The 16,611-nt window shown below is 52.0% G+C and overlaps 1 protein-coding gene across 3 annotated transcripts in view; it reads right to left on the bottom strand.

The window, feature by feature from the left end:
* TBC1D22A (TBC1 domain family member 22A) overlaps positions 1-16,611 on the bottom strand; it is a 285,991-nt gene that overhangs the window by 116,599 nt on the left and 152,781 nt on the right. For 2 of the 3 annotated variants that reach the window (XM_019651702.1, XM_019651701.1), the window contains exon 10: positions 1,423-1,498. The exons of the other annotated variant lie outside the window; for it this stretch is intronic. In XM_019651702.1, coding sequence (XP_019507247.1) covers positions 1,423-1,498 — 76 coding nt within the window. The remainder of the gene's footprint in view (positions 1-1,422; positions 1,499-16,611) is intronic. 3 annotated transcript variants of the gene reach the window in all.

Raw genomic sequence — 16,611 nt, 5'->3', positions numbered from 1 at the left:
TTTACACCATCATCCGGCAAACCCGCGGTGTGTGTCTTCCTGAACCCCAGCAACACAGAAGCAACTCAAGTATTTCCCAAACCGCAGCCCTGGAACAGACAGGCATGAACGGCAGGCAGCGCCCCAACCTCCACACAAAGATGAAATCTGCCTCCCAGGACAAAACCGGAAAAGAAGAGCTAAAGCAAATCGTATTTCAAAGAACTAAACAAGGCTGGGGAACAGTTTGAAACTGCTGGTCGGGGAACAAAAAAATCCAACAAATCGGGAAAAGATCTCACTGTGAAATTAACAATAAACGTACATCGGTACAGCTATGTAAGGAAGAGACAGCATTTTGAACAGACAGGCTGAGAGGCAGCTAAATAGGCTGAATTGAATAAAGTGTTATTGGAAGAACTGTGTAAAGCTTCCTAATGTGGAAACTGAGTCATAACCACTAGCTACACAGTTGAAAACCAAATTCAGTCAGGGAACAAAACGGAGTTTATAACTTATACGACTTCACGCGCTAACGTCAGTCGGCGTTTCCCAGGCCATGTGCCGGTCCTGTGAAGATCGGCACTGTGGTCGTGTGCAGCTCATGGCACAGCCGGGGAGAGGCACAGGATGTGCAAGGGTGAGAGGCCATGTGGAAGGCACACTCCACATGGTAAGCAAGATACAGTTTCCCATACATTCAGTGCACGTCTGCCGAGCTCTACGGGGTCTTCATGCAAGAGCCTTCCCCTCACTGGACCTCGTCGCTGGCCGGCTGCTGTCACAAATCTACGCCTGTTTCTGCTTCGTATCACTTCGTTAATGGCCTGTTCATTAATTTAACAAACTATCAGGAGAATATGCTGGAACAGGCAAGCATTATCTCTCCACTTTCATTTAATTAAACTCTGCTACTGCAATATGACAGTCAGCACATCACAGGGGGAATTACTTTAAGGATAAAGGTAAAAAGTATTTCAAAGCCCCCACTTAAACATGAAAGCATAATCTAAAACGGCCCGAGCACACACTTTAATTTTTCTATAATATGAAAGATGTTATTTCCAGACTTGGTAATTAATTGGATTCCATGGAGAAATTATGCCAGCATCCCCGATAGCAGAATGACACACAAAGGCAGGGGACAGGGTGCCAAAGGACGGCCATAAACAACCATGCTGTTGCCCAGATTACGACAATCACTGGGCATTTTAATAAGGAGCGAGCAGCCTGCTTCCGGGGAGGCGCTCATTACTTCCTGCAAAGTGTCTGTGCTGCATCCCAGTGGGTCGCCTGAACCAGAGGCGAGGGAGCAGCTCCTGCCCCGGCGCCGGTCTCAGAGGGATGCCCAGCACCGCCCTGGTGAGCCAGGGGCCACAGCTGGGCGAGGACGCGCCCTGCCACCCGCGCCCCCCACCTCCTTGTCCCCAGCCCCTGGCTCACCGTCAATCCGGCTCACAAGCTCTTCCAGCATTTTCACCTTCATCTGAATCCCAGGCTGGGCGAAGGTGTAGTTGTCCTAAGGGAAAAATAACAATGAACATTCCACGCTCAGGAATATCACACACTGTCCGAGGGGAACCAGCCGTGGGGACACAGGTGGGCACTTCTGTAACAGCACGAACTCACAGACGGGCATGTGCCCGCTGCGTCAGGCTGCGTGGCACGGCCCACGGCAGTGCCATCGGGTCTCGCTCTGTGCTGCTCAAGTCCAGCGCTTCCTGACGTCAGAGGACCAGCACGCCGGCCTCAGGGACATTAATGGACATGCCTACGTGTAGCTGTGTGACATGTGCACTGAAACTGAACAAACGGGCACCGACACGTGTAGCGCATTTAGGGAAGTGTCTGCTGGGAGCCGCTGCCTGGGCTGCACACGGGCCACGCACAGTCAGCCCAGCCCCATGAAATGGCGACCGTGCCCGGTGCTGACACAGGGTCAGTGACAGGGCCACTGCAGGAGAAGCGTGAACGTGGGACCGCGGTCCATGAACTCAGGTGAGGACGCTCATGAACCAAGACAGGAGAACCAGCACAGGCGTCGCGGGCTAAGTCAGACAGACCTGGGCTGGGAGCCCGCTCGGTAGTTAGGAGCTGTGTGACCAGGTCAAGGAACACGACCTCTCTGGGCTTCCGTTTCCTCATCCGTAAAATGGGAACAATACTGCTGCCTTCTGGGGCCGCACTGGGGTCTCAGGGAAATGATGTCAGCGAGTGTGTAAGAAGGTTCGCGATGCAGCAGGTTCTCAGGAATGGTGGCCCTACGGCCAGTTCTGCCATCACCTGAGAGCACGGATGGCCAGAGAGGAAAGTCGTCCCCACTTCGTCCCACCTGGGGGCATTCGCCACAGGCGCCTCAGCCGCTGCTCAGGCCATTTTTGGAACGAGGGTTTCAGCTGGACTCATGCAGCAACAGACACACACACTGGTGATTACGGAAAGCAGAATAATAACCCCCAAAGACGCCCACAGCCCAAACCCTGGACCTGGCAAAGGGGATTAAGGTTGCTGATCAACTGACGAAAACGAGGAGGTCCTCCTGGATGATGCCAGGGGGCCCAATGTCACCCTGGGGTCCTTGCAGGTAGCAGGGGGACACAGGAGCGTCTGCGTCAGGTCACGGCCGCTGCTGGCTGTGGAGGTGGACGAAGGGCCGGAGCCCAGCAAGAGGCGGGCTGGGAAAGGAGGGGAACAGGCCCTCCCTGCGGCCTCAGGAAGGGGGCAGCCAGCCCACACCAGACTTAGCCCCGGGGGACGCACACCAGGCTTCGGTCTCCCAAGACTGAAGATGATAAATGTGTCATTTTAAGCCACTAAGTCTGTGCTGATTGGTTACAGCAGCCACAGGAAACTAACACAGGAGGCCTGGGGAGTGTTCTTTAGGGGGGTCCCTAAGGCCCACGAAGAAATATAAGCAGAAGGACGTGCAAAAACGTGCAGCAACGGAGAGCACTGCGCCCGTGGCCTGAGCTCTACTGAGCAAGTGCGGACAGTGCTAGGAGCTGGGCAGCTTGTCCTCAGGAAGCGACATTGGGGAGTAAGGGGACTGAGGTCCCCAGCCTCAGTGACGTGTGGGCAACACGTGGGCGAGGCATGGGCCATGGATAGCTGCAGCCCGCCAGGTGGCTCAGGCCCAGCCAAGGCGAGGGCATGACCTTGAAAGTGGAATCTTCCTGGTTTTGTGAATGGTGGGGGACGTGCCTGCGGCTGTCACATGGAGGACGGCAGGTATCTGCACACATCACACGACTGGGGGCATGTGAGCAGCTACCCCCCATCTCACCCTGCTTTCGGCGGGGGACTGGCCCTGACATGGAAAATGCTTTGAGGACAACGTTCCTGGATGGCCGGAGGCAGTTATGCTGTGCTGGGGGGCATGCCGTGGAAGTTAAAGACTCCAAACCTGGAGGAGGGACAAAGGCGCGCGTGGTCCAGGTCAGGATCACCCTCAGGAGGCGCTGGGACAGTGCCGCCGGCTCCGGGACCTGCGGGGGGCTCTGCCCGGTGAAACAAATGCAGCTGAGAGGTGACCTCCAAGCTATAACAGCACTGGCCTCTGAGGCCAAGGACCAAATGTGACAAGTACCTGACTCTGGCCTAGTCAGCACGTCCTCTGCTTAACATGCGTGCTCAGGCGCACACGCATACATGAGCACACACGCCATTTTCCTACCAGAGCAGGACCAGAAATGCCCACAAGGCAACACAGGATTCCTTCCCCCAAAATGGAAAATGAACAGACTCAGCCCTAACCTCTTGCTGGCAGATTTCTCCCAAGTGGATTCAAGTGACAGGCTCTGGAGGCCAAACTGTCACATTTCTGCGAGGCAAAACGGAGAAGAGCTCCAGGCCCGACTTCACTCAGAGCGAGGCCAAGGCCCCTCCGTGACCCTTGGTGGCACAAAGAACAGGCTCCCTGGGGGTTATGTTTCCCAGGTTTGGTGGCACGTTGCTGGGTCCTGCTGAATTGTGAGCTCTGGAGAAGTGAGGACTGTCAGAGGCCAGCACTGAATGCACAGGGCTTCTGGGCCCTGAAGGAACTGTGTGCATCCCCGTGAGACACAGGCGCCCCTCTCGCTATGACAGCACAAGCTGAGGACAAACTGTGAGCTGTAACGTATTTGAACTTGAACAGGGAAAAGAAATTTTGGTTTTGGGCTTGAACGTACAAGAGTTAGCCCTTAAGACTTCATCTCTGTCTGGAAATCGGGAGAGAAAGAGGTTTGTCTTCAAATTCGGGGCTGCTGTGTTGCTGGGAGTTTACACACCGCCATTTAATCTCACGGTGGAGTTTCTGATGAGCCAGACTGAGCAATGAAGCCAGGTATAACTAAGGACGAGAACTAAACTGGAAAGTGATTTCGCAGCCTGGGGAAGAGGCCTTCTTTAATTAAGGTTCAATTCCGACAAATTTCAGAGTAACGCCCTGCCCTAGAGGTCCCAGGGGACCACTCAAATGAGCAGGGGCGTCACCGGGGGCTGCCTGTCCTCGCGGACTGAGGGTCTACCTCCTCGCCCTCTCCACAAAAGGCTGACCAGGTACCTAATGGGTGTGTCACAACTAGCTGAGAGCTAGGTGGCAGCACCCCCCAAACCAGAGGTACGCTTCCAAGTAGACGGACCTCACCAGGTACCACTCCGGCATTTCTTTATCCCCAGAATACTCACCCCAAAAGGTGACATCAGTTGCTAAATCTAGGAGAATAAACAGCCTGGGGGTTCAGCCCTCCTTACACCTCTTTGAGTCAGCTGCTCCCCGGGAAGGCCGCTCCCCCAGGAAGGCTGCCCACCTCCCAGCAGGCTGCTCCCCGAGAAGGCTCTGGTGCACGAGGCGGCCTGTGGGGCCCGGCATTGGCTCCAATGGGGTGGGTAAGCCTGAATAACCCTGGGATTCAGTCAGCCAGTTTATTTGTCTCTCACACTAAGATAGGATTTCAAGCTTCTCATTTAGAAGAAATAAAAGTTATTCTTTGGTCTCTATCTGCCACTATTTTGTTTCATTTCTCAATTTTTTTGAAACCCAGGTAGGGAAGATGGGTTCTCCTGGAAATCCAAACAATAAGAAAAGAATGAGGGCTGGCCGAGTGGCACGATGGTTAAGAACAGGCTTGGGACGCCAGAGGGCCCTGGTTCGGATCCCACGTATGAGGGCCAGTGACACTGCCCTCTACAGCTAAGATGGTGAACGGCAGCTCGACCTGGAGTTGGGCTGCTGTGAGTCGCCAGCGATGGCATAGGCTGCAGCCCCTGTGGCAGTGGGTTGCCATAAGCTACCGTGTGTGGCCGGCAGCCAGTGTGAGCAGCCAGCAGCCGCAGTGAGCGGCCGTCCAGAAGCCAGCGACTGATCTGCCTCACCTGGGAAGAGCGCAATGATGGTGCCAACTTGGGCCAGTGAAGCAACGTCCTCCACAACTAGACTGAAGAACAAAAGGACAGCAACTTGTCTGTTCCCCTTCCCCCAATTCCCCAGCACTGTTCCCATCCCCCAACTCCCCAATAAAATCTTTAAAAAAAAAAAAAGAATGAAACCTGAGAGCCTATTAAGTAAAACTCTGTATATTGAAACAGCCCCAAAAGGTAGACATGTGTGTCCTTGACATCTGGATCTAGGCCAGGGGCAGAGAAGGCCGGCCTTCAGACAGCTCTAAACCAGACGACAAGACGGGGCTCAGAGTGCAGCGCCCAGCAAGGTTGGAGCACTGTGGTCAGCTGAGCAAGTCCCGGCCAAGGATGGCCCTGCTCAGGGGCCAGCAAGTCTCTGAAGGGCACACCAAGGACATCTGGAGCCAGAAGACTGAGTGAGAAGGGGTGAGGGGGGAAGAGAGGTATAGGCCCAGCCACAGCCCCCCTGGGGAGGCACCTGGCACGGAGGCCCTCACGGTGCCTGCTGCCCAGGAGGCTCCACAGCACAGCACCTCTGCTCAGACCAGGGGTTCTGCCCGCCTAAGGCCGGGAAACCCGATTTACCTTCAGGACACCGCCCAGCACCCCACCCAGACACCACCCACACACTCCTGGCACAGGAAATATCCACTGAATGAATATGTGAATGGGCAAAACAGGATTATGAGAATACTGTGCATTCATAGAAATACCAGTAGTACTGACATTAACATGATGCCCTTCTAAGAAGTAAACATTCATATCCTTTCAAATTGAGATCAGATTTTGTACCTTGAGAAAAGGTACAATATACACACAGATCCCAGGGAAGAAGGGGGGGTCTCAGGAACACAGGCCCTCTGGGCAATGCTTTACGGAAGGTCCAGTCGCCCTGGCAGAACAAAAATCCAAGGCCGCCCAGCGGGCGTGCCTCCCCTGCTGCTGTTCCCACCTCTCACTCCAGCAACAGCAAACAGCCCTTCCTGCGCTTCAGAAGTCACGCGGGATGACGGTCCCTGAGGCGGCAGTTCAGAGACGAGCGGGGAAACCAAGTCCTACGGGCTTGGCCGGGAGGGCCCTCCACACCCACCTACTGGACTTCCGGCTCACCGGGAGCCAGGGATCCCTTCGCACCTTTGACAAGGGGCTATCCCCGCGACAGAGGCCACCTCCTCAGCAAGGCCTGAGTCCCCGTTCCTGGCCGGCCTTGCTCTAAGACAGCTCCTTTCACGCTGAACCCAAACTCGCCTTCCTCACATCCCCCTAGAGCTGCCTCGGGAACAGCTCAGCAAGTCCTTCCAGCTTCCATCAGCTCTCACGGGCGCCCCTCAGGCCATCCGGCCGCAGCCCTGGACGCGGTGTCCCATGTGGGGCCTGGCGGCCAGAGGACAGGCAACGTGCAGGCTGCGGCCACAGCTGTGCTGGTTCCATCACTCACGCAGTGAATGCAATCAAGGCGTCCATTCAGTGTCAGACGGACGCACACCAGACCCGCGGCCTCCGTCTGCCACAGACACTGAAGCCTCCTACGAGCCAGACAACACACTAGGTCCTCGGTGGAGACGCATGCGGAAAAGCAGGCCTGAGACGTGGTCTGCAAGGCCACCCCCTCCTTGGGTGGCGCCTGGGACCTTGAATTTGGGGAGTGTCCCCACCTTGCCCTGACTAATCAGAATGGCTCCCACTGTGCCTCGGCTCATCAGTGTGGGTTCTGCTTTCCTCTGGCAGCCCCGACTTTGGGACTGTGCCAGGCACAGGGCGCCTCTGCGAACAGCCCTCAGTAGAACAAGCTCCCTGGCGGACATCTCACAAGTGTTGCCACACCTGGCCGCGTCCTGCGCGACTCCCCCGGAGAGACAGGGGAGCCTGTACCTGCTCCTCCGGCCCCTCCCCTGGCCGGTCCCACTCTGCATCCTGCACTGGGATGAACCATAGCCGTGAGCACACCCACATGCCAGGTACTAGAGTCACCGAACCTAGGGCGGCCGTGGGGCCCCCAACACAGACGGGGAGCAACAAACTGGGCTCTCTGTTCAGAGAGGGGGCAGTGTGGCCACGGGGCAAGTGTTCATCATGAGGCCATGCGAACGCGTGGGCAGGGCTCGCTGTGGTCTGGGAGCCGCATCACAGCCCAGAAGGGGGCCACCTGCAGACCACGCTGAGGGGCCCGAGCGGTGATGCGGAAAGAGGGGAGCACTACGCAGGAGAGCCTGGCAGCCGCCGGAGCAGAGGGAAGGCCAGGGTGGCGGGAGGGGCAGTCAGGAGCGGGGGCGAGGCGAGGCCATGCCTACAGGGGAGGCCACCTGGGGAGTGAAGCCAAGGAACGAAGTGAATGGCCTGGAAATGGGGCCGCCACAACGACGAGCTCTGCATTGTGAAAAGGTGACTCTGGCTGCAAGGTGCAGAATGCAGGTGTCAGTCAGGAGGGCAATGCCATCATCCGGGCAGAATCACGAGAACGTGCCACTGAAGACGCAGCCGACCCGAACCGTCCAAAGTGCGTTCAACGGCCTGTCCTGGCTGGGTTTTGAACTTGAACGTAGAGCTTCTCATTTATTCCTATTAGCCTGTTCATTTGATTGGTGCTCGGCTGGCATTCCAGGCCGCTGAACTCATTCTGAATCTTGATTATGTCATCTATCACATTAGCTGTCCCTCCAAGCTTAGAGGCGCTGGTTAAACTCACACCCTCGATGTCTTCATTAGAGTCTCGGAGAAGAGAGAGGAAGGACAACAGCAAGGACAGAGCTCCGAGGATGTGCTCAGCAACTGCGCAGACAGAAGCGTGCTGTAAAACGCATCGCGCCAGCTCCCTGCCTTCCTACCCGCCCGTGCAATTTCGCCGACCTTCTGTGTCCTCATCTGTAAAATGGAGATAGGAAGGCTCCCTCACAGGCCCCGGGGGGTTCAGTGAGTTACCGCCCCTGGAAGAACCCGGACGGCGTCCACACAGAGTGTGAGCCTCCCTCCTGTTCTCCAACTCCCACGGTGACATCAGTCACAGGACAGTGGTGACGAGTGCAGCCTCCCATCCAGCCCTGACTGAGCAACCAGTGCTCCTGCTGTGACCACTCGGAAAAGGAGGCAACGCCAGAGCTGGCTGCCTGCAGACCCTGAGGCCCAGCTGCACAGCGTGGGATAATACAACCGTGCCTGGAGGAAGTCAGCGCTAAGTGACAGACACGTGCTGTGAGACGCAGAATGAGCACTAACTAAAAAGGGGCTGAGGAGAGGAGAGGAGAGGTGGCCAAAAAGCCACAGTGGAGAAACAATAAAAAATACTCACTGAGCGAAAGAAGCCACTCTGAAAAGGCTCCATGCTGTATGGGTCCACGTAACCGACTTTCTGGAAAGGGCAAAACTATAGAATAGGACGAAGACCAGTGGTCGTCAAGGGTTTGAGGGAAGGGAGGGATGAACAGGTGGAGGAAGGGGACTTTCAGGGCCATGAAGCCTCTCTGTGTGACACAGTAATGATGGATGTGTGTCACTATACTTTTAAAAAAAAACCATAGAATGGGACCCCTAATGTAAACTCTGGATGTTAGTTAATAACGTGTTGATATTAGTTGAGACAAAAGCACCACACTGACGCCAGGTGTCAATAATGGGTGACCGTGAGTCCATGAGGAGGTGGTGAGGGAGCAGCTATACTTTCTGCTCAGTATTTCTGTAAACCTAAAACTGCCCTGAAAAACAAGGTCCATTAATAAATACAAACAAACAAAAAAACTCAATTCATCCAAAACAAGGTAGGAAAAAGGGAGGAAATAAAAGCTGAAACAAATAGAAAATAACAAAATGGCAGCCTAAACCCCAGCCACATAAATAATTACGTTGGAAACATTACATGGATGTATATGAGCTAAACATACATCAAAAAGACAGCAAAATCCAACAATAAGCTATCTGCAAGAAATGCACTTGAAACAAGATACCAATAGATTAAAAGTAAAGAGACAGAAAAAGATGCATCAAGGAAATAATCAGCATAAGACAGAATGGCTCTATTGATAGCAGATGAACTGGACTCCAGGACAGGAATATAAGCAGAAATAAGGAGGAATGTTTCATAACAATAAACAATAAACAAATAATAAACTTAGATTCATCAAGGAAACATAATAATCCTACATGTGTATGTATCTAACACACAAGATTCAAATTATGTGAAGCAAAACCTGACAAAACTAAGAGAAGAAACAAATGGACCATTACAGGTGAAATTTCAAAAGTCCTCACTTGGCAGCTGATAGAAAAAGCAGAAAGAAAATCAGTGATCAGTGGGGGCAGAGAAGACGGGAATGATCGACCTGACATTTACAGAAACTGCCCCCAACAAAGCAGAACATACATCCTTTTCATGGACACATGAAATATTCACCAAGACAGACCACGTGACCATCTCAAAACAAACATCAATAAATGTAATTACCAATATTAGGAATGAAACACATCAATCACTATAGTTCCAACAGACATTAAATGAATTAGGGAATATTATAAACAACAATAGGTCAAATAAATTAGATAACTTGTTTAAAATGGCCACATTCTTTAAAAGACACAAATTATCAAAACTGACAAGATTTGAAACAGAAAATCTGGAGACCCACCCACCCAGAGCAGAAATTCAATTTACAGTGAAAACTTTCCCACTTTCCCACTAAGAGTTCCAGGACAAGATGGCTTCACTGTTGTTCTATCCAATACTTAAGAAGTAATACCAATCTTACAAACAATTTCAGAAATTACAGGAGCACTCCATGAGGTCACCATTTCCCTAATTCCCAAACAGAAAGGCATTAGAAGGAAAAAAAATGGAATGACATTTTCCTCATGAACAGAGATGTGAAAATCCTTCACTCACATTTATTACCAAAGAAAATCTAGAAATCCGTACAAAAGCTAATATTTCGTGACAAAGTGGGGTTGATCTCAGGAATGCAGGCTTAACCATGAAAAATTATTCCCTGTGCATCGCTACACCAACAGAATAAGTAAGAAAAATCCTATGATCATCTCAGCAGAAGAAAAAGCATTTAACAAAAGACCAACTCATAATTTTTAAAAAGACTCAGCAAACTACGATCTGTCTTCCCGCTCATTGTCCAGCAAATCCTCAGTTCTGTCCTCAGCCTCCTGTTCCCTTCCTTACGGACCAGTATTCCTCAAACGTACAGACCGACAACAGCGGGCTTATATTGGGTTGTCGGAAAAGTCATGACGTATTTTTTCTCTGTTTTTCGTTGCAAAAATGCGTCATGACTTTTCTGACAACCCAATAGAAATAGACTCTCTGTATGTAGAACATACACGTCAACAGCAGCCCTAGTGAGGAGCACCCACAAAAAGCCAACAGCTAACACTGTACCCAGTTATCATTTCAGTCTCAGGAAAGGTGCCAAAGCAGTCAAATCTGGAAACAAAACTGTTTTCAATGAGGAGTGCTGTCTGTGTTAACTAGGAAATCCATATTTTAAAAATGAACCACAATGCCTTCCTCACACCACACAGAAAATGTTAAGTCAACCTAGATGATAGACAAAGTGAAAACTTCCATAGCTTCCAGAAGAAAACCACAGAACACCTGAGCATCCTGGCAGTTGGCAGAGGGGTTTTAGCTAAGACACGGAAAACCATCACCACAAAAGAAAAAAGGAATACAAACTAGATGTCATCAGAATTAAAATTTTCTGCTCATCAGAAAACACTGGTTTAAAAAAGTGAATTCACAAGCCACAAACTTGGGAAAAAATATTCTCCAAAACTATGTATCTTATCCAAGGACCGCTCTCCAGCATAAATAAAGGAGAGGAGATGCGAAGTCGGCGAGGATGTAAGGTGGCCAGCCCCCCACACACTGCTGATGGGGGTGTCAAACAGCAGAGCCACTTTCAGGGGAGATCTGGCTGCTTTCATAAAAGTGAAACACACTCCTACACTGTGACCCTGAGAGTCCACCTGTAGGCACTGACCCTCAACACGAACAAGAGACATGCACATGAACGGTCTCACGCTGTGTTCACAGCAGTCAGGCTGGAAGCAGCCTGGGCTCCCCAGCCGGAGGCAGACAAGCCTTTGGTGACTCACTGGACACAGGAGCACTACTTCGTCATTACAACGAAGGAACCGTTCACTCAGCAACATGGAGTTCACGTTTCTCAATGTAAACTGATTGTAAAGCGGGTTTTCCTCCACTTTTCATTCTTAAATTGCTGCTCAATGACTCCTTCTCGGTGACTCTTCTGAGGCAGCCAGTACACGACTCGTCTGTCTGGGTGATAAACCTTGTGCAATGCTTCCGGGAGGGCTCGGTTTCATCCACTGGGGCTCCCAAGTCACGTGTCACAGATCATCCTCAGTGCAGGTCACTGCGCCGGCATCGAGGCAGGGACGTACCTGCACGGCCAGGCGCTTCGTTCTGCCACTGTCCCCTCCAGGGCGGGGCTCTGCCAACAGCTCTTTCCATTTCCCAGGTGGAGCGCTTCTTGACAGGTAACAAAAGCCCAGTCAGGGCCCAGTGAGCGGTCCCTCTGCCACCAGACGAGCCCCTTTGGGGGGCCTTTTCCCGTGAACTCAGATGCAGATGAGAAGGGCCCCAGGCCGCGCTCCAGGTTCCAGCCAGCTGGGCTCATTTCTGAGGGTCCTGCACCACCTTCTGAGCTTGTCCTGGCCATTCTCCTTGTTGGCGAGAAACCTCTCCAAGGACTGCGCGCAGACCGGCTGCCTGGGACAGATCTGTCCACCTTCTCCCTGCTGGCACCGTCTTCACTCGCTCACTCACAACAGCTGTATTTGGAGGACGCCCCCCCACCACCCCTCACCAAGACAGCAGCCACTCCAGCTCCCAGTCACAGGCCTGGTCGCCCTGGCCTTTCTCTGACCGAGTCCCTGTACCACCACGTTTCCGGCCTCTGCTCCGACAAGTTCCAAGATAACAGTCACTTTCCTCAATATTCCCATCACTTCCACACCACCAACCAGTTCTCAGACTTGAATAATTCTTCCCCAAGGAAAGGAAATGTAAGTGACTAATTATAAGAGGCAACGGTTCTTTTCCACTCAGAGGCGGTCCTGTGAAGTAATGAATCCGAGAGTAATAGCGCGACCTCAGGGCAGGCAAATACGGCGGCAGTAATTTAAGAAGTAACAGCTCACAGTTAGTGTTCTCAGAGAAATGAGAAGACCGGCAAGAGCGGGAACAATCCCCTAAAAGCCTCCAGCGGCCTCGCCGGCCAGGAACGGGACTGGACGCCCGCTTCCCCCCCGGGAGGCAGACATGTCCGAAACCTGTTCCCCGGGGGCCCTAACGCCCCCGCCATGTTGTAAGGCGGTCCTTCGTAAAGCAACAGTCCCCCAGCAGCACCGGCTCAGGTGGACTTCCGTGACCTACACCGAAAGCACCCCCGAAAGAGAGTGGCTCCCGCCCACCCTCCTCCTCTCCACGCGGTCTGGGGGAGCCGCTCGGGGCTGCCGCCCAGCAGCATGGCAATCCCCACCCTGGTCTGCGTGGCTCCCGCGTAGCTGCTGGGATGGCCGTTTTATAAATAAATATTCCAAGCAGGCTGGAGTAGAAGGAATGCTCGCTACACACTGGAGATGGGGTCTAGAGATGGCTGGTGGCCCCAACTTACTAACTCCATGGCACAAACAGCCTGTCATTTTACCAGCTCGTCTCGAGACCTACTCACCACCGAGAGCCAGGGAAGCTGCGGCCAGACTGGGTGGGTCTGAATCCAACCCCGCAACGTGCCTGCTACACCGTGGGCAACACCTTACAGGCGGACGTGTTGTGGGGAAACCGAGGTAATACAGACACGTTCACACACCCAAAGAACTCAGAATCGTGCCTGCCATTGACAATGGCTTCGAGTCATTCCACCAGACTGCTGTCACCCTCCCTCTCCCCGCCCCGCCCCCACACTCACCAGACACCCTTCTGTGCTGGTCAGAGGCGCGTTCAGGGCGTACCTCCCTGTAAATGTATCCACTGCCACTAGGCAATGATACTCTTTATCCCTAATAACACCTTTTACCTTGAAATCTATTTCATCTAATAGCTAGCTAGCTACATGAGAGTACATAGCTACATAATGACTATTTTAGTTAGTATTTATCTGTTGCGTTTTTCCTTTGTGCCTCTTTGTAATGTTTTAGGCGAGAGTCTTACAAGTAGCACATAGCTGGGTTCTCTTTCTAAATCTGGTCTGGCTTGACAGCTATTTTTCTTCAGACACCAAACACTACCCATTTTATTCTGGCCTGTTGTTCCCCTTGCAGTCTGTTCTCCATCTAATCGTCCATCTAAACGTTTTAGTTGTAGGTCATTGGCCTTTCCGATGAGATTTTCTCTTCTCTCTCATATTTAGTGATTTCACTCTCATGTCTCTGTGTGTGATATGTTAATTCCTCTTTCCTGAGCCTTGTTTTGTTTATTGAATACAAGTAACAATGTCATTCATCAGTGCTGGAAAAGTCTGGGCCAGCACCTTCATGAGTGCTTCTCTTCCTGGACCTGTTTTTCATTCTCTCATGTTCTAACCTCACTTTCATACTTTTATCATCTCTCTGTGCTGCCTACTCAGTAATTTTCTCATTCTATTTTAACTAATTCTCTCTTCCGCTGTGTCTAATGAATTTTAAATCTCAGCGGCTGCAATTTCGGTTGCTAGAAGTTCTGTTTGGTTCCTTTTTTCAGAGTCTTTTTCTTCGTGTCAAACCCCTCCTTTCTCCTTAAACCCTTTTGTGTTCCTTTCACATCGGTGTCCCAGGATCTCAGGTCCCTGGGCCATAGCTCCCCCTACACGGCGCCAGCTACTGCCGACTCCTGGTGCACACAGGCCTCTGTTTGTGCTTTGTCTGCTGTGAGCTCATCTTTGGGGCTGTGCTGTGACAGCAACCCTCTAGGGCAGCGGTTTTCCATGGGTGGTCAGCCAACTGCTGGGTCCCTGAGACCCTCCTGAGTGGTCTATGACATCGAAATTGCTTCCAGAATAATACTGAGACATTACTGACCTCTGTCACGGTGCTGACATCTGCACTGATGGGACAGAGATAGGGGTGAGTCAACGTGCTGGCATGCTGGCAAGAGTCAAGGCAGAGGCACCGAAATGTTTCCTTAATGGCAGGTGCTCAGGGTTAAAAAAAAGGCACTTCGCTGAAGGATGCCCTTGGCAATGTAGGAAATGTTCCCAACTCTATGACTGATACTGCATTAAATCACAACTCTTGAGCAAACAGCTTTCCAGTGTTCTCTGTGGCAAATGGGAAGAACACATCAAGTCCATGAGATGTGCGCCCAAAACGGTGACTTCTTCAAGCAAAGCTCTTGGTGCATGTTTGACCTGTGAGCTGAACTGGGTGCATTTTTCAGGAAATACCATTTGTGCCTGAAAGAAGTACTAAGAGGGAAACTGCTTAATCAAAGATGGGTATTGGCAGACGGTTTCTCAAAAATGAACCAAGGTAGGGAGGGGCTCACCGCAACGGGACCCCCCCCAGTCACAAGAAGTCCTGTCATTCCTCATGAGGAAGCCACTGCAATCGCGGCCCCGCAACTCTGACGTGCTGAAGCCTCTCTGGCAAGTGCATGGTGTTCCTGCAACTTGATGAATCAACCTGAACCTCCTAAAATGCAGGGAAGACCTGGTGAAGGCCAGGCTGAGAGCGCGCACTTGACAATACCACACGTGAGGTTTTCAGTGGTTTTCCAGCAGGGCAGTGAGGCAGGTGAGGAAAAGGCTGTGCAGGGAAGACAGCTCTCGCAGCTGCGAGGGCGCAGAGAGGCTGGGACGTGAGCTGAGACGGAGCAGCCAGCAGTCAGGGATGGACAGGTCCAGGTGCTGAGGGAGCTGCCGGCCTGGTCCGTTTTTCCTCTTGATTTTAAATCAGCTCCTATCGTCACATTATCCAAACTTAAAATGGCCGTAGTATTTATATAAGCTAATAAGCCCCGAGGAGCTCGTGTGGGGTCACCGGGGATGGCCTGACCTAAAGGAATTACAGCAGACCTCCCCAGAACCCCTGATGGTGGTGACTGGGGTCCCTCAGCGCCTGCTCACGTCAGGATCATGCGGAATCGATCATAACTACGTGGGAGAAAGCCGGGCGGCTGCCACTGACTGCTGAGTGCTGGAAACACGCGCCCCAGAAAAGCAATAGGTCTCACACGCGTCAGCCTTGTCAGGAAACCAGTCCATCAGACAATAGATCTCAGGTGAAAAATGAAAAGCCAGCATTGATCTCATTGTACAGCTGATTTTATTTACAAATAGAAGGCAGATAATCTTGTATTTAAATGGCAGAAGTTCCATCACTCATGATCAGAGAAGCAACATTTGAGATTTATAAAGCTTCACATTATGATTGAATCCCTTTTCTAAGCGGGGGGGGGGTCTTAAGTTTTGGGCAAAAGACTAAAAAACATGAAAATATTTACCAAGCAGGAAAATGATAAATTGATGCGCGGACCCAAACCTGTATCTCTCGCGCACATTTTTCTTTATAAGATGCAAAGTGAGTCAGCAGTGGGTGCGGGTCACTTTCAGAGACAAGGTTTCTGCCCTTTAGCCACAGGGAGGGCGCCTACTTTCTCTGTCAATTCCTACAGCAGCAAAAGCAGTGGGAACCCACACTGTTTCCTTTGACATCTAGCTAATTTATTCCAGTTAAACCTCAGGGCTTAACTCTTTAGACTGCATCTGGTAGACACCTTACTTTTTCCGTTTCAAATCAGGTAGCTGAGCTGAGGCCTCTCCCATCGGTGGCATCAGGAGCGCTGCTATGTCAGCGGCTCAGGGGAAGCCATGCTCTGATAGGAAATGCAGATGACAAAGGCAACCCCACGCCTTCTCCCCTCTTTTCCTGTGGTAGCGCCCCTTTTTGACTAGGAACAAAAGGGGTCCTGGCAGAACACAGGCCTCGCACAGCCTCTATCCCTGTGGTGGCCATCCTTGCAAACGGACTGGCCTCAACTGAGTGACCCGAATGACCCCTGGACGTGTGCTCCCTCAGAGTTTTCCATGGACCAAAACCCTGCTCTAAGCTTTCCCCTCCTCTGTCAGCAAAATTAATCTTCCTTCCTCCAAGTCTCAATTTATCCCACGTATGGGTCCCCAGAGCACGTGTCTCATGCCTCATAATGCCGCCCTTATGTGTCTACCCTCCACCCCAGGCTTGCTCCTCAACGAGGCCTCTTCCCCTATTTCCCTCTCCTTTCCTGGTGCAGAGTGAAGCACCTAGCACAGA

This window comes from Hipposideros armiger, unplaced genomic scaffold (genome assembly GCF_001890085.2).
Source record: "Hipposideros armiger isolate ML-2016 unplaced genomic scaffold, ASM189008v1 scaffold_164, whole genome shotgun sequence".
NCBI classification, from domain to species: Eukaryota; Metazoa; Chordata; class Mammalia; order Chiroptera; family Hipposideridae; genus Hipposideros; species Hipposideros armiger.
This window is presented reverse-complemented; position numbering and strand designations above follow the sequence as displayed.